General features: G+C 40.4%; 1 protein-coding gene across 2 annotated transcripts in view; it reads right to left on the bottom strand.

The window, feature by feature from the left end:
• pik3r3b (phosphoinositide-3-kinase, regulatory subunit 3b (gamma)) overlaps window positions 1-17,227 on the bottom strand; it is a 264,605-nt gene that overhangs the window by 110,127 nt on the left and 137,251 nt on the right. For both annotated transcript variants that reach the window (XM_044362120.1, XM_044362121.1), the window contains one exon: window positions 16,535-16,620. In XM_044362120.1, coding sequence (XP_044218055.1) covers window positions 16,535-16,620 — 86 coding nt within the window. The remainder of the gene's footprint in view (window positions 1-16,534; window positions 16,621-17,227) is intronic.

Genomic DNA, 17,227 nt, shown 5'->3' with positions numbered 1-17,227 from the left:
GTTTTATATGAATATTTGTTTCACACAAATATTTTAAAAATTATTTGTTTTTTGGGAAGAAAAAAAAACATGTAAAATACCATTTTGCAGGTCGGTTACAAGAGACTCTCCATAACCTGTTGTTCCCCTTCTCCTTTCCACAAAGTTAGGTTGTAAAAAATAGGCAATAAACAAATACAAATACAAATAATTTTGCTGCCTCAACAAATACAGATACAAATACAAATACTGGGCTCTCTGCACATCCCTACTATACTCTTTGCCCCAGGAGTTCTGTTTGTGAACTAGTCTGTAGTAATTTGATTAAATACAACTTTGTCTAGGAATACTGCCCCTGTGAGCTCACTGTAAACTGAAATAATAAGGTTATTAAAACTAGATTTTGACACCGGACTCCTCTTCAAGACAGGCCACAAGATTATGGAGAAGGAGGAGACGCCTCAGTCGATTCTGTGGAAACTCTTTAACAAATCTGTAATAATCCTTGTTAGCAAAAGCTTTAACCCTTTACCCAATCGGTCACCTACCTGCCACGGCACAAAACAGCGACTACAGAGACTAGCCGGTGAAGAAAGTGGAACATTTAGCCACCGAAGACTAAGATATTTTTCTCAGGAGCTGGTGGAGACCAAACCAGAGCTAAAACAAGAGTGATTATTGAAAAAAGACTCATCAGGTGCCCAGAAACATGTTGACATGACGCCTTCAATGTTGCTCCATGTCTGCTAGATGTGTAAATAGGCCACTGGTTGCTAACACATTCACTATAACATCTTTATATGGTTGCTGTGCCCTCAGGCGTCCAAACAATTCATTCAGCTGTGAAATATGTCAGTTAAAATAATCATATGCATTGATAACAGATGATGTAAACAGATTTATTTTAACAGGGATGAGTTTCTGCAGCGGGCCGTAGAGGATGCTCAGGGGATCAATATGAAAGGAGAGAAAATAAAAAGAAGACCTTACAAACGTCTACTTGTCCCTCGATGCTCCTCCAACAGTTTATTCCTAAACTTAGCATAAACAATTCGTCACCCAGGTTAGCTAACAGAGGCCCTAATTCACATCATCTGGAGTCGTGAAACCCCCGAGGCTGAATTCACAAAGCTTTCCAAGGCTGAGAGCTGCACCGAACCGGCCAATTTAGAAGTAAAATTCAACAAATAAAAAAGGCAGGATGAAGTGTTTTGTGCATACTGATCAGCCCACTCTGTGGCCAGCTGTTCCCAGAGCTGCCCAGAGGTAAAGAAAACCGACTCATTAGTAATTCACATCGGGCTGAGTCAGGAGGAGAAAACAGTAGGTCTGATTTTAAAAACAGAATTATTTTGTGCTGGAAAACAACAGATCCCCAGTGGAAGGTGGAGGAAGACAGAAGCAGCATCGTTCAAGCTGTCAGGAGGCAAAAAAAAAACCAGACAGACGGACAAAATATGAAATGACAACGTGAAGAATTAAAGATTTAGGAACAATTAAGAGGTGTGCAGGTAACGTCCTGCACTGATATTTGCAGAAACAGACCAACAAACGGACGTCATGAAACACACACACATACGTCTGTTTTTATCAATACATCTTTTTTCTAAAATTTCCAGTGTTTCCGTGGTTTGCACATGTTAGAATAAAACTAAATCTCTCTCTCTGTCTACAAGCCATCAAAAGCTGTGTTAACACATTATTTTCCTGCCATAAAACCAAAGAAAGTCCAACCTGTTGACACCATGGATGATTAAAGATGGTTCCCTGTTTATTCCAGTGAAGCCACAATTGATGTCTTGTCACAAAAACATACTGTGGCTCATTTAAGTGTTTCTAAAGACGGCGGTCTTGCTGTTATGGGCACCTGAGTAAGAAGTGGGACCAGTGTTTTCAGCGTATATGTTGATAATACATGGCTGGTTTTAAATGTTTTTTTATTTTAAATGGCAAACATATGCATAAGTGTTCAACTGAGCATGTTTTTGTTGTGGACCTGGAGCAGAGGTGCAGTTCAGTTCAGATGACGTATATATATATATATATGTGTGTGGAGGAGAGCTGGATGGAGGCTTTAACCCGACAGTGGACTTTGCTGCAGGAAACCGCCGTTCGTTTCCTGTTTCCGACCGCGAGTCGGGACAGTTTAAAAAAAAAAAAAAAAAAAAAGTGACTACGATCGTCCCCAAACCGTAACCATGTGGTTATTATTGCAGGCATGACGGCGAAGGTGGCTCAACTTTAAGGAAGTAGTAACCAAACGCCACATGTTTCTTTAACCTTAATGTTGCGGTGTTTACTGTTGCCACGACGACAAAGGTTGCAGGAGGAAGTTTGAGGAAGTATAAACGTTTCAAGTGGTCATTTTTATCCCGAGCCATGATATTTCCTTCAACCTAACCGAGTGGTTTTTTTGTGCCTAAACCGAACCAGACTTTAACCACAGCGTTGTCACATCATAAAACATCATTATTGCTCAACAGTGATGGTTTTTTTTTAAAGCACAGACAAATGTTGTCCTGCAGATTACTGCTGATAGGGACGACAGATTAGAAAAAACGCTACCATGTGTCGTTCTGGTTGTTTAATTCGGAGGACTTGTTATGTACAATACATGCAGGTGTTTGTTTTTTGCACGTGTCTCTCGGTTGCTCGTGTTTCGGAGGCCGATCTAATCGTTAGGTCGGTGTTATTACAGGGGTCTTGAATCATTTTTTTTTTTTTTGAGTATCCTTTGTAGGGTTGACTGGCACTAAAACAGAAACTAAAAATAAAATCTCTGTCAGACTTTGACTCTGAGCGGCACACAAACACGATGCTCTGACTGCCTCTGGCCCCTTCAGGTGATGTCAGAGGAGAAAAGAAAAGAAAAAGGGGCTGAACAAAGAGACGGAAAGAAAGAGAGAGAGAGAGAGAGAGAGAGAGAGGTGATGGCAGACGGAGACATAGACAGGAAGCGGCACATTGGTATTCACGCTGCGTCGTTTCAGCTCACCCATCCATCCCTGCCTCATATTCTTTACATCACATTTGCCCTTCAGCGCGGCAAATGTCTCTCACACAGCTGGTGGAAACTACACGTGTGCTCGCGGGGGCAGAGCCGGACAGTCGATCACACGCACGGGACGGCGTGTGAGCGTGCATCTCGCATCGCCGTCCCGCAAAAAACAAGCTTTTTTTAATTGCTACATGGGTGAATCAGATGTTTCATTTTCATTTTATCACCTAGTTATGTGCATCATTATAACTTTGGGTCATAAGTTCAATACATTACCAACGGCTTGCATGAGAGAAAAATAAATCATTTACTATAAACTGCCGAGTGATATAATTACTGCTCATTTCTTGGAAGTTTTAGCAGCATTTCCATATTATTATGATTCTCTGACTGTATCAGATTCTCCACTCAGTAGTAGATTGTCTCATCCTTTAACTAAGCAACACGATACCAGAAAGTCTGTAGGGTTCAGACGTGATGCAATACGAGCAGCACTCCGTTTTAATGAGGACGCATCCCGAGACGAGCTCTCTGAAATGGTGGTATTGAACAGAAAAGTGGATGCAAACTTGATTCTGTTTAATTTATAAGTAACAGAAGAGGGAAGAGCAGCGCGGTCAGTCAGTCAGTCATGTGTAGACTGTAGGAGGAACAGGAAGGGAAACCAACAGCGGTAAAAGTGCTGTTAATACTACTGTTTTCACGTGTATGTATGATATAAATGTGCTGAATTATGTTTAAGTTAACTGACTGTTGTTTCAAAAGCATTTTAATGACTGTTGCAGTTTGAAGAAGATCCAAACTAAACATTAAAAAATATAATTAAAAGGCTTTTTGAAGCTTGAAAAAAGTTTTAACCGTTTAATAGACGTCTATATGTCTTTTCACCATAGACTGTATATAAAGATGTATAAAGAAGAAGAAGCCAAAACATCTTGATCGCCCCCTGGTGGCCGACTGCAGTATAGGTCATAAGCCCCGCCCCCTCCATGTTAGTGGATGGAAACTAAAAAAATCAAAGTACACATCAAATAAATTTTTCTCAAAGATGGTTTCTGTCATTTCAGGTAGTTCTTATCATGCTGATGTTTGTGTTCAAGTTTTTCTTGTAAATTTGTTTTTAATTAGGACGGCGGAGGGGGCGTGACTCTACTGCACAGACTCTGGCTCCAAATGACGTCACACAAGCAAGATGGCAGCTACCGGAAAGGAGATACTTTGGCTTCACTTTAGCATATAGTGGTAGGAAGTGGCGACGCGTCGTCCATATTTATACACAGTCTATGGTTACGACACAGGAAAAAGGCATTTCCGGCAATCGGCTAGGCTAAAAACAAGGCTTAACCAGTCGTTTGCAGGCCACATTTTGGCCTTTCTCATGGCTCAAAAACTGACATACATAGAAAAGTTTGGTCTCATCTTGAATCGTGAGCATCTGCAGATTAATACCATACCTGATATGTCATCAATCACTAAAGTTAAGCTCAATACTAGATGGATAAATCCCTGTATTTGTTATCTTCACTGTTATTTTGACTGTAAGGGGAGCCAGGAGGGACAATTGAGTGAGATTCAACTCTTCTTTGTTTGAGTCTATGGTTTTCACCAGCAAATAACCAAACCAATGACTGAATGTTTTCTACTTGTTTCCAGGGGAAAATCATAAAGTGACATAATATTAATATTAATGGATTTCCAATATTGACATCAATCAGGATGCAAAATTACATTCGGAGTGATCAAATTGATGTCTAATGCGTTCAACGTGCAGATCATCATCAGACAAAAGTCTTCAAACGTGTAAAACATGTCAGTAATTTATTTCTGTAACTTAATATAACAAGTTCCCCCAGAAATATTAAATCAATTTCAGGTTGTTCAGTTTATTCTTTTTTTATTTTTTTATTTCAACACTCTGTCTTTTGTCTTCAATGATTATTTATTTATATTTATAGTCATCAGCTTCGGTCCACATGTTCAAGAACTGAAAACGCTTAAAAGTTAGAATTTCTGACAGGAGTCTAAAATCTGGGATTCAGGCATTTTTGTAAACTTTTTCCCAGAGGTTTTTGAAATATATGCAGTGTGTTTGAACAATATCGTTGATGGTTTGCACATAGATGATGCATAAATGTTGAAATATGATCTTATATTCTTCTAGAGGAGCCTTTTGGCTTCTTGGCTCCTGCCTGCACACATTTCCTTTTGTTTTATCCTGTTATTTATCTGACTTTAATATCTTATCTCATAATTAATATTGTGCAAATGACAACACAATATGATGACGTAACGATGATACGATACCACATAAAAGTCAATGAACCAATGTGACATATTTAATGTTGTATTAAGAGAGTTCAAATATTTGAAAATGGGCTTGAAACAAATGCAGGTTGCTATAAATCTGACTAATTTAAGCTTTTTACCACCAACCACCCTCGAACAGGACGCAAGAAACTTTCAAGGACTAACATGAAGAGTTACCTGAATCTATAAATATGATCTAAAGTGCTTCAGATACTGTTTTGGAAGATCTACAACACGACATGCAGTTAGAAGACAGCGGAAGAAGAGAGATGGAGAGAGTTAAGGATGGAGGGAGAGAAGGGAAGTACACGACAGGAAGTGTAGATTCTGCGACCTTATGATCCTTAAAATTACATATAAAGGGATATACATGCGAGCCAGGGGCTGTTTGATGTTAATTCAAGCTTTACATGAGCACATTACAACAGAATTTGGACATTAACCAGGGGAGAGAGAGCTTCTTCCCAGAATACATCATAAAACAACTCAACCAGAGAGCCGTGTGCGGGATGATGGGCATTATAAGATAATCTTCTAATAGAGACTGAGCTGAGGGATAAGGCTGTGCGAGGCTGAGGGATGGCGCTGTGTCGTGAGGAAAAAAGGACAACACGGCTGAATGTTAAGCTTTTAAATGCGGCACTTGTGTTACCCTGGTTAAACTTCTTGGCTATGTTAAGAAACACTTGACTCATGGGTTTAGCAAAGAGAGCGCCATATTATTACATTCTTCTATATGCTAGGCTGAAGAAGAATCATGTATTTTTGCTTTGAGACGTCGTAAGTGACGTCCCTGAGACATGTAGTCCCTTAATGTGAAGAATCACCAGGCCTTTGCTACCTGGTTAGCCTGCCTGCTAGCTTCAGTAGCCTTGTCTTTATTAGCTAAGTGTATTTCTAGATTCACAGAGAGTCTGGAGGAAACACTTATCCAAATTAAGCTAACGATGCTAATTAACAAAACCAAGTGAGTTAAAGCACGATGACTTTCCACACGGAGAGAATCCTGAATTGTTGGATTCAAAAAATTTGTATTTAAAGATGAATTTATAGTGGTTATAATCAATATTTTTCATAATAATGTATGACAGTCCTTCATGACAGACTTTAGCTCGACTTTACGGAGCTTTATAGTGAGTTTCAGCTCATTGTTTATCTGTCCAGCTGCAACTTTACTGTTTTGGTTCACTCTCAGGGCTCTCATAGTGTCAGTTTGGGTTGCAGCAGGCAGTTGTCGTCAGAGAAAAAGCTGTAAAAAGCCACTGTACACTACCTGCTCAGCACCAAACAGCAAACAGACACAGTTAGCTGAAGACTAGCTGGTGAACATAGTGGAGCATTTAGCAGCTAAAGAGCCAGATATTTCCCTCAGGAGGTGGTGGAGACCAAAAACAGAGCTAAAAGAGAGTGAATATTGGACTCACATTCACCAGGTGGACAGAAACACGACTCTAAATGAATGATAATGTTGCTCCGTAACTGCTGGATGTGGAAATAAGCAGCTGTTTGCTAACAAGTTCGACATATCAGCTTGTGTAATGTCAGTGTTGTGTTCACTACTTGATTCTGCTGAAAGCTAGTGGACGAACCAGCACTGACACAAGAAGGAAAGCAGTAAACTACAGCGTTAAGACTTTATGTAGCTGAGTTCCAATCTCATAAAAATACAGAGTGTAATGGTACTGGTGCGTGTAATATTGTGTCTGTAAATCTGCATGCTAACACTGGATGAGAGTAGCTTGGAGGAAGTGATGTTATTGACCTCATTAAGAACAATATCAGAAGGTTCTGTTACATATCGGGGAGCTTCCACAATTTCATCACCCTTTGGCCCTGACTCTCTCTCTCTCTGTGTGTGTGGTGTGTGTGTAAGTGTGTGTGTGTGTGTGTGTGTGTGTGGGTGTGTGTGTGTGTGTGTGGGTGGGTGGATGACCCTCACCTCTCAACCTCCTGTTGGGACTGACCGGGCCACATGTCTCTCTGTATCCAGCTAACGAAGTCATTTCAAAGACCATTACCTTCATCTCACGCTGTACTATGACCCCTGACCTCATGATACGGTGAAAGACAGAGAAAAAGCTACGTGTGGAGATCGGATTTCAAAGATCCGAAATCTGGAAAACATAAAACCGGAAAAACATAAAATCTAAAATCAGTTTTATGGGTGTTCTTTTTTTTTTTTCTGTGAAAATCAGTAATAAATAAAAGCAATGAGCTCACTCAGTTTTGTTTTTGTTGGCCAACGGTTTAATTTCAGTTCAAGCTGAGTTACTTCTGTGGTTTGTTGGGATCCCGAAGAGCAGTTTTTCTGTTGAGAAATTGACTCATTTACCTTATGAACTGAGACATGAAGTCCTTTGTTCCATTTGAACTGTGGACTGGACTTTGAGCACATTCTTGTCTAATGCACTGGGGTGAAACCAGATTTGTTTTGTGTTCTGTGTTTTGATGGTTACTGGCGCCTTTGAGTGTCTGCTGGTCATTGGACTCTATATTTGTATGTTATATTTATATAGTGTATATTTCTAAGGGTTAGGTAAGAGGTAACATGGGTCCTTTGTAGAGTTAACTGGGAAAAAATGAATCTTTATTTAATGAGGTCACATCACCGGAGTTACCACCCGAAACCAGCCGGCGACTCAAGAGATGGACGACTCCAAAGCTGATGGGTGGTCCTGTGGATTATCCGGATCTGTAGAACAAGTGAGCTACAAATTATGGACATTTTCTGGCATGTCGCCAGGGCTTTGGCGAGCTAAGTGGTGGACGCTCCCGGAGACGGTCTGGACTTCTCCTGCTAATGAGTGGATGCACCACGTTAACCAGGAGAAGTCATTCCCGGAGTGGCTGCTGGGACGTCAGGGTAGGTGTGTGTCTGAAACAGGTTTAAAGATGCTGAACACCACAATCTGTAATACGATAAGACGCCTTGGCAGGTTGGCGAAAGAGGAACTGGGACACCCTTGAATTCAATATGGCTCTGCCGAGCTGATTGTGCAGTAGATCGGACCTACATCAGGGAGTTGTTGTTCGTCAGTCGTAGGTGGAAGATTAATATGTGGTCTCGTACACGGTAATCAATCATCTCCCTGCCGTCGTAGCTTCTCTGCCCGGAACTCTTTCACAGACTTTTCATGAAAAGGAACTAAAGTAAAAAAAAAAAAGAGAGAATAGAAGGGATGGATGGTGTGAAGTGTGTGTGAGTGTGTGTTATTAGCTGGTACACTGAGCCATGTAATTGTGTGCAGCTGAGGGAACACAAGCTGAACAAAGACCCACAAACATGCCAAATACTAATAAACACACACGCTAAAAGCTGAGCACTCGCTTGACCTTAATCACATTATACAACCATGATGCCCCACACATATTCACACATGTAAAAGTATGTGTGTGTGTGTGCGTGTGTTTGCCCCGATGATGACCCTGTACAGCGGGATTACGTTGGATGCTAAGCTGGCACTTTCCTCCCAATGGGATAGCGTCAGGACATGACTTAGCTATGAACCCTTCACACACACACACACACACACGCATACATACATATACCATATATAAATATAACCACACACACATGTAATATTCATATATCAGACTCACATGCATACACACTTGTCATCTTAATCTCACACATACAAACATGCCTTCACACGCTCCTTGGTGTTCTGACCTTGGCAGAGTGTAAGTGTGTGTGTGTGTGTGAGATATCAGTTTAGGACAAGGGCCAGGTTATTCACACATTACCAGCTGAGTGGCTCCAGATTTTCTACTTTGATTTCTTTCTTTCGTTTTTTTTTTCTCTCTTTATTAAAATGCTAGTCAGCAAATAAGCAACTGAAAATTTATAATGTTTTTACGAGCCTTATGAAAGGAATTGTTCAACGTTTCGGGAAATGTGCTTACTCGCTCTCTTTCTGAGTTCTCATGTCTGTGTGTGAAGAAAGCTGGAGTCAGGATGAGGTTAGCCTAGCTTAGCATAAAGACTATAAGCAGGGGGAAACTGCTAGCTCTGTCATAAGTGAATAATATGTCAACTGAAGGGCTGCAACTGAAGATGATTTTTATCATATTACTATATTATGTGTTAATCCTCAAATTTGTTGATTAATTGATTGATTATTTGGTCTTTAAAATGTCAGAAAACACCATAAAATATCCATCACAAGTTCTCAAATGTCTTGTTTTTTCTGACCAACAGTTCAAAATGCAAATATATTCAGGCTGCTTTCATAAAAGACGAAGAAAAACATAAAATCATTGACATTTGAGAAGCTGAAACCATGAATCATCATCATTTTCACCCAAAAAATGTGTCATACATGATTGTTGGTAATTAATTTTATGTGAATGGACAATTTTACTCAGCTCTACTTAAGAACTAATATTTTTTTTTGTTGAACTTGTACAGTTGGGAGTTTCATGTTGGAACCGCTTCTTGATGAACAACAACTAGGCGCAAAACTTTCCAGAGTGTTTTTTTTTTGTCACAGGATGTTGTCACACATCTTTACAGAGACCAGAATTAAAACCTGAGCTCACTGACCTTATCCGGCAACTTACACAACAGCCGGAGATGTTGCACGGAAGTACTGAGTTATAATTTTTATAATTTCTGGTTATGCGTGGGTTAAACAAACAGGATACAACATGTTAACAACTTTCACTTTGGACAGAGTGAAGCTAGCTCTTTAAATCGCCTTTTATTCTAAGCTACTAAGATCACTGCCAAAACTACATAAATAAGATCAGTTTTCATTAATTAGAAGTATCTTTACACAGTTGAGAGAATCTGAATAGAGGCTTATAATGATGTGAACAAAGAGGAAGGCAGCCACAACACTACCCAGCACTATGATGAAGTCTCCAAACAGTAGATTTCACCACCAAACCCTCCTCGGCTACATTACCAGCCAAATAAATGGCCCGAGAGAGAGAACCACTGTGTGTGTGTGTGTGTGTGTGTGTGTGTGTGTGTGTGTGTGTATAGAGAGCATCAGTGTGTGTAAGTGGGTTAGTGTATGTCGTATTCTTGCCAAGCTGTGGGCACGGTTTGCGTGCCTGGGAAGGAAAACAGCTCATAACAAAAGCACAGAGAGAGGGCCAGAATGTGAATGGGTGTGTTTGGGAGTTTACAATCCCCCCCCCCACACCCCCTCCAACCTTTTTTATTTTTTTTTTCACTGATTCCAGTGAGCTGGCTGACAGATTGGCTGGACATGACGGAGGCTTCACATGCAAGTGATGTGCACACAGAGGGCTGAGCACACGTGCAAACACACACACACACACATAATGTGCAGAGATGCTGAGCTGGAGCACTCAGATGGAGTAGAACCGGTCGTATATTCAGACTCCATTTAGAGAAGGCAGCTCTCCTGCGAGGTCAACGGGTGTGTACACACACACACACACACACACACACAGTCACAAACCTCTGGTAAGGGGTTAACATACCGCCAACAGGCACTGTGGCAACCCTTGACCTCTACTAATGCTGTCTGGAGGGGACGCAGGGGAGGTAATGGGTGAGAAAAATGCTCACACATGAACCTGACCTCCCTGTTTCATTCCTGGCTCTCTCTGCCTCCCTCTCTCTCTCTCTCTCTCTCTCTCTCTCTCTGTGTCTTTCTCCTTCTGCATTCATCAAACAAAAGGAAGCTCATTCAGACATACTGTCACCCTACCCTGCAACTGAGACAGCAACGAGGGGCTGGACACAAAACCCTGAAGCGTTAAATGACTGAACATCTCATTGTTGCCAGGTACTGAAAACCATGTGTAATATACTGTATTTCAGGGCTACTTCTGTTGAAGTGGTCTTCATGAGTCCACTAGATTCTGAGGACCTGAGACTCAACCCCAGACCTGAGTCTAGGTAGATACAGTCTTGCTTTACCTCCACTGGTTACAGGACTGTCTGGCAATATTACTAATACCTGAGTGAATGCAAATGGTTCTGAGGGCGCTCACAATCATCTCTCATCATCACAGCGGGAGTAAATATTTAAGGAAATCAGTCACTTATATAAAAAAAAAAAATCATGCTATTAAGTAGGCCTTCTCAGCCAGCCAGTATGTACAGACAATGATCACTGGATTACTTTGATACTGAAGAAAACTTTATGATTCTCAGGCGAGTTCTGGAGCCGCAGGGCAGATCTTTTTCTCTGGTTTCTAAGAGGATTCATGGTTGTTTATTCATGACGGAGATAATAATATCCTCTGAATGTGTAAGTCACACAGAATCTAAAAATATGTTTATCATGTATATGTATTCAGATTTCACTGAGTTTGTATGATTCTGAGAAAGACTTTTGATGCAAATTGCAACAATTGGGTGCTAAGAGTTTTAAAGCTTCGTGTCACAGCCACTGCTGCATCTCCGACCGCTGACTGTGTCGATAAGCAGTAAAATCAGCAGCCAAACTACAATAACTAGCTCCCTGTTGTTTTGTAGAACATTGGCATGCAGCTGTGTCTTTCATCTTAGGTATCTTTGCCTCACTTCTCTCCCCCCTTCAACTCCCTCATGCCCCCCCGGGGAGATACACCTGACAGTTTGAAAACCTCTGATCTAAGCAAATAGGCTGCAGGTAAAGCTTTTTTTTTTTTTTGTAGCACCGACTGTACCGAATAAAACAAAACTTGAGGATAATCGTACTCAACGAAACAGTTTGACACTTAAAGAAAACAACAAAAGAAAGCTGTGAGATACAGTCACAAAAAGTTTAGATTTTTCAGTCATACATTATTAATATAGTTAATATACGATGAAGCTCAATACTGTTTGACTGTTACGGGAATAAGAGAAACTATGACATGTCAAAGTCATCAGTGTCTAAGGGCAACCTAGCAGCAGTTTTCTCCAGTGTTGTCAGGATACTCTACAGAATGTCAACTTCCCAGAAAAGCAGCAATTTTAACACATTTTCTCCCCGGATTGACACATCTTGGTTACTGACATCTTCTGTCTGCATGATGCTCCCTCTGTGTGTGTGTGCTGCTAAAGGTGTCGATGGATGTGTATGTGTCAAATAAAGTCAAAGAAAGGGCCAAATTATACAAATCATTGCACACCTGCAACACTGGTGCACACAATTACATTCACACCAGTACCCTGTTATGAATGTAATTTATATGTTGTCATGTGACACACACATATACGCTGAGGTAACAGGTTTTCTGTTAAGCTGACACAAGTTCTCATCATGTTACGTGGTTTTGATTTCATGCGAGTATGGGAGGCATCATGAAAACAATCGTTTTCTTTTCAGACATTCCTATCATCTTCAGTAATAAAACACAAAATTATTGGACTGTTTCAGTGTCTGTCCTCTAGTCTAGTAAGGTTGCAACAAACAGATTCTGAAGTAACCCACAGATAATCCCCGTCCAGACAAAACCCTGATGCTCGAGACTCATGATGTGACTACATGTACGAATAAGACAAAGATCCCGAGAGAATAAAAGAAGTACATGCGTTACAGCAGTACAATTCCCCACATCATCCCCATGATTACAAAGCACTGAGATGGTTCTGAGGCTTTATTCAGACACCCTACTGTGAGAGAGTGAGAGGGTTGTGTAAGAGATGTTACAAAAGACACACTTTAAAGACAGCACAAAACAGCTCCCTCTGGTCCTTTTGTTACTGTGATGTAAGCTTTTCTGCCAATACACACACACACACACACACACACACACACACATACACACATACCTACAAAAAAACACACAAGTAATCACACACATATGTGCACACTCAACATATTCCCAGTTTTTTTTTCATCTCTTGGCGTGATTTGACATGTAGTTTAAGGAATTAATTTGACAAATATTTGTCTAAATATGCATTTTCCATTCCATACTGTGCAACTCTTCAAGGGAAAAAGACACAAAATATTATAATAATTGCTTATTTGGAGCGGACTCCTAATACAATGACATATCCAATCGAGCATTGATCAATGAGAGAGCAAAAGCGGGACAAAATGTGGGTGTGTGTGTACTTCCCATCAGGCTACATTTTTTAACAGTTGCATCTTACAAATATTTGATATCAAGAGAAATCGCCAAGCTCCAGTGGCCGCCCAACCCCGACCCTTCATATATCCATCCAATCTCTCCACCCTGCAGGACACAGGTTTGTTCTATGAATTATTGATCCTAATTCCACCTCGTCCTCCAGACATCACCCCCATCCTTTTAAGTGACACCCACAAAAAATGAAAATCGAACTAATGAAACTGGATTCTAAGCCAGTGGTAGGTGGATGATTTATTGTGGTTCTTGAAATTCAAAAGATGATGAAGTCTCACAAGTTAGTTTTACTTCTTCTGATTTCTTTCAAGTTGTAATTTTGAGAATAATTGTTCCATTAAATATTTGTGGATTAAATGGAAATATGTTTTGGAACACTGAAAAGGTTGATTGGTTTATCATAGCTACAATTTGAGGCAAAAATCACCCCCATGGTTCATCACATGCAGATAACTGGCCTTGGTTTTAATATTAGTGAAGATGGAATCAAGGAGGCCTAACATGACAAAATCCCACTCGCTCTTATCGATCTTAAACATTTCTAGCCATTATACATTTGATGGAGGCAGTCGATTAAGTTGTTTAAGATGTGAGTCTAAGAGAGAGGTAAAGCAGAGTGTCATCAGCATAACATCAGAAGTAAATATTACTTCTAAAGCTGTCCAAAAAGAAAAGAAGAGGACCTAAGGTAGTACCGTGTGGGACACCACAGGCAGATGTAGATGTGAGTAAGGCCACAACTAATGATTATTTTCATGATTAACTGATTGATCGTTTTGTCTAAGAAATGTCAGAAAATAGTGAAAAACGCCTGTTATAATTTCTTGGAGCTTGATCAACAGTCAACAGAATCCAAAGATATTCATTTTACTATCATGTGTGACACAAAAAGCTTAAAATCATCACATTTGAGAAGCTGTAACCCGAAGATGTTCCTTGAAAAATGACTAAAACAATTCATTGATTAGCAAAATAGTCGCTGGGTAATATTCTGTCAGTTGATTCACCATCAAAGCTCTAAAAGTGAGAAATTTATCAGAAACATGTTTGTCTCTAAAATCATAAATAAGGATTGAGACAAAATATGTATTACGCAGTGAAGATGGTTAATTAGTTGGTCGTTATTGAGTGATTCAGAGTCAAAGACAGTAGCAGTAGCAAGATCTGACCCACCTATCAAATCAGTGTTTGACGCAGCTGATTTTGTCCAACTTACGTCCTTGTCTGGTCATGTTTCAACCATAAATCCGACTCTCATCTGCTCACTAGTCCGGCGACCTTTCTCATATCACCTCTGAATGAACATCGCCGCTCCACATAGAGGAAACATAACCCCTGAGCAACCCACTATAATCACTGCTTCGACCAATATGTCGACCCTAGCCTTAACACTATGGCCCTCAACAGACCAGTACAACCTCATACACACACACACACATGCTGACCTACTGACATTTATACATACACACACTTCCACTGACCCACAAACAATGACCTCAGCAGACTGGCCTGGCCCTTGCAATCAGCCACACACCTGCTGTCTGACCTTTTTTTTTCGTCCTCATATAGCCTGATTGATCGCTCTGCAGCATTTTATTTCTACACACGCACAGCGAAGACTGTTCCGCTGTAGTCTCACTGACAATTCAAGCTACAGCAACCACAATATGTTTGTGTCCTGATCTGTGAACACATCTCAGATCTCAGAATCAGGTCCCAGATTTCATACAAAACGACAATACATACACGACACATGGGGGAAAAAAAGTTCAGGTCTAAGCTGTCGTACAACTGGACATCAGGTAAGGTGGTCTTGGACTAAACAGTATTAGAAAGAAGAAGCAAAAATGTAGTATCAGGTGAACATCTGGTGGTGTCAGATAAAGAGGAAGCTTTGCAAAGATATCTCCACAAACCAAACATCAACTTGCATAAAAGCAAGTTATTAGGCATCAAAAGGCAACCATACTGCACATTCCTTCATAAGAATAAATGCCATATCTAGCTGATACTGAGGGCCTGCTGGGGTTTTTTTCTTGAACTACCACAATCAAAATGTTGATGTGCTTCCCGAGTACAGGCCTGGAGTGTTTTACAAACAGTATACCTTGTGTTTTATCCAGTGACCACAAGGTAAAATCATCATATTATATGCCAGGTCTGATTGCCGTGTAAAATTAGCTCATTTGATTTCGCTACTGGATTTGTTCCCTGTCTCAGCAGCTGAGATCTGGTGCAGGTGGCAGATCAGAGAACCACGGTGCACATAAAATGAGTAAAACATTATAAGTTTGTAATTTTTCTTTGAAGGTGAGATACCAAAAGGGGCTCACTATGATGAACAAGGTGTCAGGTGATATCAGTTGTCCTTCTTAACTCTGCTAAACATAGCTTGGGTACAACTTCATCAGATACAGTTTTGTCTGAAGCTACCTCACCTGATGTCCAGTTAGACAACACCTAAGACTTTACAATGTTTCTTCTCTGGCTCAAAACCTTTTGGTCTGAGAAAGGATGTTGTTTTTTTATGCTTTCTGAGAGCCAAAGCTGAGGTCTGAGTATTTTCTAAAGTGTACACTGCACAGTCCATATACAGTACACTAAACCAGCCCTTCCACGCTCACATTCATACCCTCGCTCTCCGCCTGTTACAGTCCAGCAAGGCAGGAATGCAAAAAGAAAAACATCATGAAACCGCTGTGTTTTGTTACCATAAACTCACACACTACATCCAGACAGTAAACTCAACTAACGGACAGAGTTAAAGCTGTTATTTCATGCTTCATGCCCAATTTATCACAGCAGCTCGGGCACAAAGTTTGTGTTTTCCACATATTTCATAAACCAAACGTGTGTTTACCGCTGCAGTTTGTGGTACAGCAGGGAAGGGAAAAGAAAGTCATGTTTCCAGTGTGAGAACTATATGTATACACCCGAGAAACAAGCTTCAGGCACTTTGTCACCAAGCAGAAAAAAGAAAACTGAAGACAAAATGCATGTGTGTGTTTGTGTTGAGAGACAGAGCAGATGAGCTTTGGTGTCACAAAAGTATCCAAGCCAAACAAAATCACAACAACATCAAGCCACAATACACCATCACACACCTATAAGCAAATATTAATCGCAAAGAGAAAGCACATCAGTGTATGCATGTGCTGTATATGGAAAAAAGAGAGAGTGTGCGTACAAGTGCATGTTTTATTATCCTACCTGGTGCAGCCTGCATCTCCATTAGACCTCCTGTTGCGATCAAAGCCTCCAAGATCCTGATGTGATGCTCCGGGTTCACGTCCGCACTGCAAACACAAAAACACATGAATGTCAATTGTGGTCAGTTAGTAAAGGACGCCACTGATCTCATATTCACCGACAAACAAAAGTTACTGACTTAAACATCAAAGCAAACAATAGCCAGAGTTGAACTGGATCAGGTGTCTTCATAAGAGGAAATGAGATGACATTTCTGCAAAGTTGTTGTTTTGTCTTTGCAGTTTGCATTTGAAATGAATCAATGACTGTGAGATCAAAGCTCTGACTTTCAGCATTAATTCGAGGGTGTCTACATACAGCATACATCACATGAACAGCGTAGGAACTGTAGGGATCGCCAAGGGAACCAACGTTTTGAGGATCATCAACCTAAATAAAGTCAACACATTTGCAGTCAAAGTCTGTCTGCGATCTCAGAGCCACAATATCAACAATATAACAATTGGTATAATTTCTGAGGGGTTAATAATACTGTGTTTATATATCAATGACTACATATTGGAAACGCCTCTCAGTAGCCCACAATGCAATACCATTCAACCACAACCACTCCACAAATCATAGCATCCAAAATAACTATCCAGAACTTTTTTACTGTCAACAAATCAAATGAAAATAAGAAAAACAACAATG

The sequence above is a fragment of the Thunnus albacares genome, chromosome 9, assembly GCF_914725855.1.
Source record: "Thunnus albacares chromosome 9, fThuAlb1.1, whole genome shotgun sequence".
In the NCBI taxonomy this organism is placed as follows: Eukaryota; Metazoa; Chordata; class Actinopteri; order Scombriformes; family Scombridae; genus Thunnus; species Thunnus albacares.
The sequence above is the reverse complement of the archived record's forward strand: the minus strand, read 5'-3'. Positions and strand labels throughout refer to the sequence as shown.